The sequence below is a fragment of the Vicia villosa genome, unplaced genomic scaffold (assembly GCF_029867415.1).
Source record: "Vicia villosa cultivar HV-30 ecotype Madison, WI unplaced genomic scaffold, Vvil1.0 ctg.000731F_1_1, whole genome shotgun sequence".
NCBI lineage: Eukaryota > Viridiplantae > Streptophyta > Magnoliopsida > Fabales > Fabaceae > Vicia > Vicia villosa.
Genome location: NW_026705327.1, coordinates 655,925 through 664,665, shown reverse-complemented (window position 1 = coordinate 664,665; position 8,741 = coordinate 655,925). Strand labels below are relative to the sequence as shown.

At 32.8% G+C, this 8,741-nt stretch overlaps 1 protein-coding gene across 1 annotated transcript; it reads right to left on the bottom strand.

Moving 5' to 3' along the window:
* Positions 1 to 2,001: 2,001 nt before the first annotated feature.
* Positions 2,002 to 2,466, bottom strand: LOC131630742 (non-specific lipid-transfer protein 1-like). Its single transcript, XM_058901492.1, has 2 exons — positions 2,114 to 2,466; positions 2,002 to 2,011 (listed from the first exon to the last, which is right to left on the bottom strand). The coding sequence occupies exons 1-2, from the start codon at positions 2,464 to 2,466 to the stop codon at positions 2,002 to 2,004; spliced, it is 363 nt and encodes a 120-aa protein (XP_058757475.1).
* Positions 2,467 to 8,741: the final 6,275 nt, after the last annotated feature.

Here is an 8,741-nt window from a genome sequence, read left to right as displayed (position 1 = left end):
GTCCTCATCAAAATATATTCAAGTCAAGTGAGGTCTTAACTTTATATATGTGTGAAAAGTGAAATTGTACGGCGGATAATTAATTAAAAAAGTAGTGGAACTTAGCAGACTTACCACTTAAGTACAAATGATTCAGATTCAAAGATATGTATAATTATATTTTGGTAGTTGAGTTAGAATTAAAAGAATTTATTAATTAAAAGTAAGATATTTTGATTTAGTTTTAAATGGTTCTATTTTGATTTGGTGTGTCATTCATGATGCTGATTTTTCGGTTGCTTCATTTTTTATAGTTTTGTTTGAGTATGGATGGGGTTGGTTTTTTATCTAGAGGTTTTTGTTGTTGTTGTTCTTGGCTTTGATCTTTGTTTCGATACTCCTTGTGCTTTCTCCTGAAATTCTCTTGTTAGCTACAGTGCATGGCATTATAATCCATACATACAGGTATTCATTAAAAATCTGTTTTGACTAAATTTGGGTTTTCTCTACTTACAAAATATGAGAACGTGTCGAATAATAGAAACACTAGTACGCACCCCAAACTCGTTTCGTTTATTTCATTACAAAGTTTATTGATTAGTTTTGATCATTTAGAACATTAAATATGTTGTCAAAGTTTAAATATTTTAATTTGTACTATTGGCTGCGCTAAATTTGATATTTTGTTTTGCCTAATTTAATAGCACTTTTGAAGAACGCTATCAAACATGAATCTTAGCAAATCAAAATCACCATTGAAGCAGTGCAATGAACAAGAATTCGAGAGAGAGAAAAAGAAAGAGTGAAACTTGCATTGAATCGAATGAGAGAAAGGTAGTTACAAAAGTGGTTATATAGTCTAACCATAAATCTGACTAACTAATCACGAGGAGGTGGTCACATGTGATAACACCCAAGCCATTACTGTGTTCCCTCATTCTTTTCATGCAAGGTAGAAATACCATCTTCATGCAACGTAGAGTTTTTGTGTGAATCTTCTAATAATGAATCATATATTAGCACTTTGTTTGAAAACGCTATCAAACTTGTGCCATTTAATAGCACTTAGTTTAAAAGTGCTATCAAAATCATATCAAAACCACACAAAATGCATACTTCAATAGCGCTTTAAAAAAAACGCTATTAAAAACCGGTAGTTTAATAGCGTTTTAAAAGTGCTATTAAACAAAAAATGTTTACAATAGCGGTGTGATAAATAGTACTTTTAAGCGCTATTAAAAACAAACAAAACATGCTATTAAATAGGTGTAGTGATTATTTGATTCGTGTTCGTTGTTGCGGTTTTTATTTCAAGTTGTTTATATAAAAAAAAATTCTTGGATGGAAAGATAGTTTCCATTCAAACTGAAGAACATCAACATTCATGGTGGGATAAGTCCCCAACCATATACAATCTCCTTCTCTATGCCCAACTCCAACAAAATTAATGGCAGCAGAGTTTAAACTTCTAGGAATATAAATAATGGAACGGTTTTTTTGGTACTTAATGTATCAATTAAATTTGTTTAAAAATTTAAATTTAAATTTGGAGAAGATAAAAACTGTCTGTAATTCATCCAATTGTCATGCCTACTTCCTTTTCTTAAAATAGAAGTTTAATATATTTGCATAATCTTTATCATCAGCTAAACCAACCTTTCATTAACAAATTATTTTTTAATAAATAAAATATTGTTAATATTATATTTACCATGAACCTCTATAACACTATTCAGCAATATATTATCTTATTTTTATTTAAAAAAATTGAACTCACACTTTATTTAATACTTTTTTATAATATGTTTCCGTAAATAACATACTTTCAACTTCCCAAACATCAAGCAATATACACTTCAATATAAAATATTAAAATAAATTTTATTTTTTATTTATAAATTTCACTAAAACTAAATAATTTTTCACAGTACTTATTGATATAATCTTAATCTTCATTCTAGGACATCAACAAAATAAAAGCTCTTCCATATAGTTCTTTAAGTCTTCTTCACTAATGTAGAATTATTGAATCCTGGACAAAATTAAAACAAATAAATTAGAATAATAATTAAAAACAAATATTTTTTGTGAGTATAAATTAATTAATAAAAAAAAGGCAATAGAAACAACATACTTGCTACAATCAACGGTAGGACTAATTGTAAAAGACAAATTAATGTGACAAAGTTGTGGAAGTTGAGCAGCCCTGTCAGGTTTAACTCCAAACCTAGTAGAAGCATCTTTGAGACATTGGCAGACACTTCTCAGAATAGGAGTTGTGTTAGCCTTATTGAACAAATTAGTAGCTCCAGTGCAACACTCAGCAGATGGTGTTGGTGGAGGAAATCCTGTTAGAAAAGTTAGACATGGCAATAGATTTGAAACAGCCTCTGGACATGAAACGTCATCGATTTCACTTGCATGTAATGTTGTTGTCATTATCATGCACAAAACTAATATTGCAGCAACTGTTTTCTGGCTCGACATCTTAATATTAGTATGGATGGATCTAGCTTTGGTTTTTCTATTCAGTTTTGGTTATGATTATTTGTATCTGAAGCCTCTTCAATTTATAGGCATGGATGTTATTTTTGTATGGTAACAAATCAGTAATTTATTATTTTATTTTAATTTAGAATTAATGTACTCTGTAAATATTATCTAAACGGTCAACCAACCTAATCATTACATCATTAAAACCATTTAAAGAAATATTCTTTTAAGATTTTAAAAATATTATAGTATTTAAAATTTCCCTCAACTCAAGAAAATAGTATATTCAATTGCATATAAGAGATACTCTATTTATTTTCAAAATAAAATAAAAAATAATTGTTTTTTAATTGATGGCATTGTCTATAATACTCCCTATGTATTTATTATAAGAAAAAAAAAGTGTAAATTTTTTATTTTAATCAATAATTAGTATATTTGTTTGATCAAATATATTGTTTATTATAAAAAATAGTAATTAGAAGGAAATAGTAGATTATGACTGTACCTTCTATTTCTTAAAATTTATAAAAATATTGAAATACATTTTAGAAAATAGACAAAGCAAATAAAATTTTCAAAGCTTAAGAATATTTTACTTGTAAAAACGCTATAGAATGCTTTCTATTTTTTGAAAATTTATTTCGTTTTAAAATTAAATTTTTTTTCTTTCAATTTTATTTATTTAACCATTATTCTGTAAATATTATTTTTATTTTAGTTTTTATAAAAGTAAATTTTATTTAATACTCAATGTGAATTTTATTACCAGTCAAAATATAATTTTTGTATTATAATATTGTTTTAATTTATTAAAAATATAAAATAATATCTATTTTTAAATAGTTTGAATTTTGAATATGATTTGCATCAAAATCCCTTTAATTTATAGGCAGGGATTTAAACAAATAACGGACTTCTTATTTGTTTTAAATAAGGCTTAATTGATCTTTAAAGTCAATGTAAATTTATTTATACAATCAATCATTCTAAATAACAAATTACTAAAGATTTTTAATGACATTGCTCTAAGTTTTTTCTTTCTAAAAAGTATGGTATTCAAAGTTACAATAAAAATTACGACAAGTTAAAAATTATTCCGAAAAGTTAAAAAAAACATTACATTTATTAAAAATGATAGTTAATATATTTAATTTTTTTATTTCATATAAAAGAGAAATACAATTACTAATATATTCTTAACTAAATTGTTATTCACTAATAATATTAAAAAATTAATATAAAAAATATCAAATACTATTAAATATGTAGTCAATTAGGATAGGTTTAGGGTTTAGGGTTTAGGGTTTAGGGTTTAGGGTTAGCTATTACTTGGGCTATATGGTTAGTTAGAAATGGAGTTTGTTTCCGGAACGAACCTTGGAACGTCGACAATACGGTGTGGAACATCAAACTTTTGGTGTGGAAGTGGTCTTATTGTGGGAAGATTACCCATCCCAAATATACCTTTTATGAGTTTTGTAAGGATCCGGTGTTGTTCCTCTCATAAGGTAATTTGGTTTGTAATTTTCTTTATCATTTTAGTTGGGATCCGGTGTATACGGGTTGGAGAACCCCCTTTGTTCTCCCGTTAATATAATTTCTTGCCTTCTAAAAAAAAAAATAAGAAGTAGAGTGGCAAACATCAAATAAATAAATTCGAAAACAACAAGCTAGTGATGGTGGAACCCTAAACACAAAAGTTGATCATATAAAGAGTGCGTGATAAAAAATATTTGGAAAACACAACTTATCAAAGTTTTTCCTACCTAAACATCAATCCTAAACATCAAATAAATAAATTCGAAAACAACAATGCTCTATCTGTTACAACAGTGCTGAAGAGTGCTGAAAGCAAAAGATTCCCTCCTGATATTCTACCTGTTACAAATCAAAGTATCAGTCAAAATGTTGCAGCCTTGAAAATTCAAGCAGCCGAAGCCAAGAACTAGATTGTAGGAAAAATGCGAATCAGCTCTGGAGTCAAGCCTGAATTTGCAGCAGCCAAACTAAACAGTGCTAGTAAAAAAACCAACAATAGAATCCCTGTTACCAAAATTTCGATGAAGAATCAAGCTCGCCGCAAAACTCCGACAAAAAACATTCTACTTGAGGAAGAAAAACAAAATTCTGATGAGGCAATATGCTGGGCAATGTAGTGAAGAAGAGATCTAGAACAGAAGCAAGGATTCCAGAGGAAAGGAAACTAGACTTGACTAAAAGTGTGGCCGAAAATACTGTTATTACTGATGTTACTGGGGGAGCCACAATTATTGCTGGAAATGACATAACCATGCAATTCACCCATAGTTCTGATGTCAATTCTATAATGGCGGGCACTGGTTACCAGGCCTGCCAAGAGCCATGAGTGTCATAAGTTGGAACTGTCGGGGCTTGGGTAATCCGAGTGCAGTTCCGAATTTAAAATACTTCATCCGAAGATATAAATCGGATGTCTTATTTCTGTATGAAGCAATAAGCTATGCTAATAAAATTGATGAGTTACGTTATCTTTTTCATTTTGATTGCTCTTTTTCGGTCGATAGAGACGGTCGAGGAGGAGGTGTGGCTGTTTTTTGGCAGAATTATACTCACTGTGCTATTCAAAATTATTCCCGTAACCATATCGACATTATAGTGCACGATACCAGAATTGGAGACTGGACACTCACAGGTTTTTACGGCCATCCCGATGCTGCTAATAGGAAAACTTCTTGGAATCTTATTCGTAGTCTGTCTGAAAGCTCAAGTCTTCCGTGGTGTATTATGGGGGATTTTAACGATATACTATCCGCGGACGAAAAAAATGTAAGAGTGGAAAGACCCAATTGGTTAATCGAAGGCTTTAGACATGCTATTCAACATGCATGTTTGGTGGATATTAGTATGGAAGGGTATCCATTCACATGGTTTAAGAGTCTTGGAACATATAGAGCAGTAGAAGAGAAGCTAGACCGAGCTATGTCCAATAGTAGTTGGGGTTCCTTATTTCTGAATGCTAAGGCGACATGCTTATCTGCTACCACTTTGGATCATTACCCTATTTTGTTACAGTGTGAGAGTAGTCCAATGCTGCGCAAGTCTCACTTCGGATTCAGATTCGAAAATGCCTGGTTAATTGAACCGGTATTTAACGACTTCGTCTACGAGCAATGGCACCAATATGAGCACTATTCTATTGTGGGCAAATTGGAAAAATGTGGTGAAAACATGTTACAGTGGAGTAAAAACAATTGCCACAAGATCAGAAAAGATATTGATAACCTTCAGCGCAAGATTGATAGAGTCTGTTGTCATGTCGGGTACGAAAATATTAACTACTTCATGGCCCTCAAAAGAAGATTGAATTCTCTGTTGGTTAAAGATGACTTGTTTTGGAAACAAAGGGCAAAAGCTCACTGGTATAAGGATGGTGACCTTAATACACGGTTCTTTCATGCGACAACTTCGACTAGGAAGAAAATCAACACTATCAAATCTCTTACAAATAGCATTGGGGAAGTCAGTTCCTCGCAAGAAGAGATGTGCAGAATAGCTCACGATTATTTCTCCGACCTGTTCCAGAAGAAGCCTAGTTCTCGAGATACATTATTGCATGCTCTAAAGAAGCAGTTTACTCCATGAAATCCGACAAAAGTCCGATACATTGTTGACATAATCTTTTGCTCTTGAGGAATTTAAAGAAGCAGTTTACTCCATGAAATCCGACAAAAGTCCTGGTCAAGATGGCTACAATCATGGATTTTTCCAACACTTATGGGATACCTGTGGGGCGGAAATTTTTACAGTTAGCTACTCGTGGTTAGATAACGGTATTTTTCTGCCAAGTCTAAATATGACCAATATTACCCTCGTTCTGAAAGGAGAGACACAAACTTCACTGAAAGACTGGAGACCAATAGCTCTGTGCAACGTTCTGTATAAGGTGATTGCCAAAGTACTTGCAAATTGCATAAAGAAAGTTTTGCATAAATGCATCTCAGATAACCAATTGGCATTTGTCCCTGGTAGATCAATCTTAGATAATGTTATGGCATCCCTAAAGGTGGTACATCATATGAAGACAAAACCCAAAGGTAAGATGGGTGAGATTGCTTGATAAGTGCCAAAATGTACTTATTTTGTGTATGTAAATAGTGGCACTTATCGATACTTTTGTTAATACCGTTTGAATAATTCCCCGTTTTGTGTATAAATACGTATACTTTGTGAATAGTTGTATTTTCATATACTTTTATACCATTTGATAGTTTTTCCTTTGTTTTTATAGGTATTCATGCTTATTGGAGCTTTGAGGAATAAAATGTCAAAGGCACGGCTTCGATTTTGCAGTTTTGGTGCAAGCCCGCTTAGCCACCGTCAAACAGACTTCCATAGGGTCAAAATAAGGATGAACAAAATCATAATTTTGGTTTTCATTCATTCATTATTGGATAGAGAATTGAATAAGCTTTCCAAAGCTTCGAACCAGGCGCAATTAAGAGTCACGGTTCTCGAGTTATGGTGAAAACAAAATCTGATTTTTAGCAGACTCCGCTAAGCGGCTTCTGTGCCGCTAAGCGGACCTGCGAATTTTCAGACTTTTTAAAAAGGGGAAAAATCACATTTTTAGGTTATGGGTTGGGTATTTTTGAGTCCCAACACCATCAACTTCATTCTTAGAAAAAAATCCAAATAACCATGTTTAAAAAAAAATTTACACAAAAAACCTGGTTTTCAGGAAAATTACCTGTATGACCAGGTTTGGGAGGTGGTCTCACGTAGGAGCCACCTCCCGTGGCGCATACACACAAAAGTCCTCTTCATTTGCGCCACCTGGGTGGCGCCAACTTGCATTTTGATCCAACAAGCCACCTAGGGTGGCGCATATGCATGTGTTTTTTTTCTTGTTTTAACATATTTATTTTATTTGGTTTTTGATTTTTCTTAAATTGTTTTAACATAATTTTCAAAAACTAAATAATTAGACAAGTAGTGTTTAATAATATATATAGGGAAGAAACAATTACAAATACGACTGTAACACGGTGAACTGACTTTAAAGAAATGTCGCGGATAGCAAGAGTCGCCACCGACTTTTATTTTATCCAAATTAATTAGAAAGGCTAAAAGAAATAGAAAAAAACTTTTTAAAGAAAACTGAGTTCGGGGGGTAATTATGCAAAGGGAAGGTGTAAGGCACCCTTTGCATCCATGGTTTTCCATGGGCTCTTAATTGCTTTGATCCTTTTTGTTCAGAAATGTAGGAGAAGTGAATATGGACTTTAGCTCATAAATGATCGTAGCCATTTTGAAGGTTTATGAGAAAGAATATGAAAAAACGTTTTTAGCCAAAGCAAAGCAATTAGGGGAAATTACCTTAATAATGTAGAAAACAGTTCTTTTAGCCTTTCAGAGTGAAAGGGTCTATCCATACCATAATAGGGCAGGAAGCCTTTCATTTGGAGGTTGAAGGGTCATCGAGAGTTCGTTCACCATAAGACTGTCTCATGCCATAGAGAGACAGGTAGTCTAAAGGAAGAACCAGAATAGCCTTTCGTAGGCAGCCAGAGGATACCTCAGCCTTTTCATAGGCAACTTCCTAGGGTCGAGGTCATATTGGTGTATCGAAGGCAGCATCATTAGGGTCTTATGACCTTAGTATTTATCGAGACAACATGGCCGAGGTATCCTCGTATTTAAGGGACATGGCTATTCTGCAAAAAACACAAGGCGACAGGCAACAAGGCAACAGGCAACAGGAAACAGAGAGATTACCCAAAAGGTGTGCGTGGGTGCAACAATCACGTGATTTGATTCAGATATTTGTCTTATAATTAGTTATTCTAGGTTAATTACAAGCTTGCACTCCCTAGAATTACTAACCACAACAATTAATATTAACAATTAAATCAATAATTGGGAAAGGGAAAATGAAACTAGCGGGGGAAAGGGAAAATGAAACCAGCGGGGTAAATAGAACAATAAGTCTGAACAAGTAATAATTAAGATCAGGGTTTAGGGTAACCGACTATTCGAAGCTTTGGCAATTGGCAAACCCTGAAAAGGTGGGAAAAATAAGCAACTAGATATATGTGAGTGCATTATAATTCAGACATCGAATACGGTTAACCCTAATCAATAAAATTAAAAATACGAGGAAAGGGTAAAAATACTTAGCTTCGATTGATGAAGGTTGATGGGCAAAGGTTTTCCTCGAGCATTAAGCATTGACCCTGATCATTAAAGAATTGGCAGAAGAATAAAAGGAAAAAGTAAGTGTAGGAGGG

What these genes read in the sequence shown, in the direction of transcription:
- LOC131630742 (XM_058901492.1), bottom strand. Translation starts at nt 2,466, where the DNA reads ATGTCGAGCCAGAAAACAGTTGCTGCAATATTAGTTTTGTGCATGATA.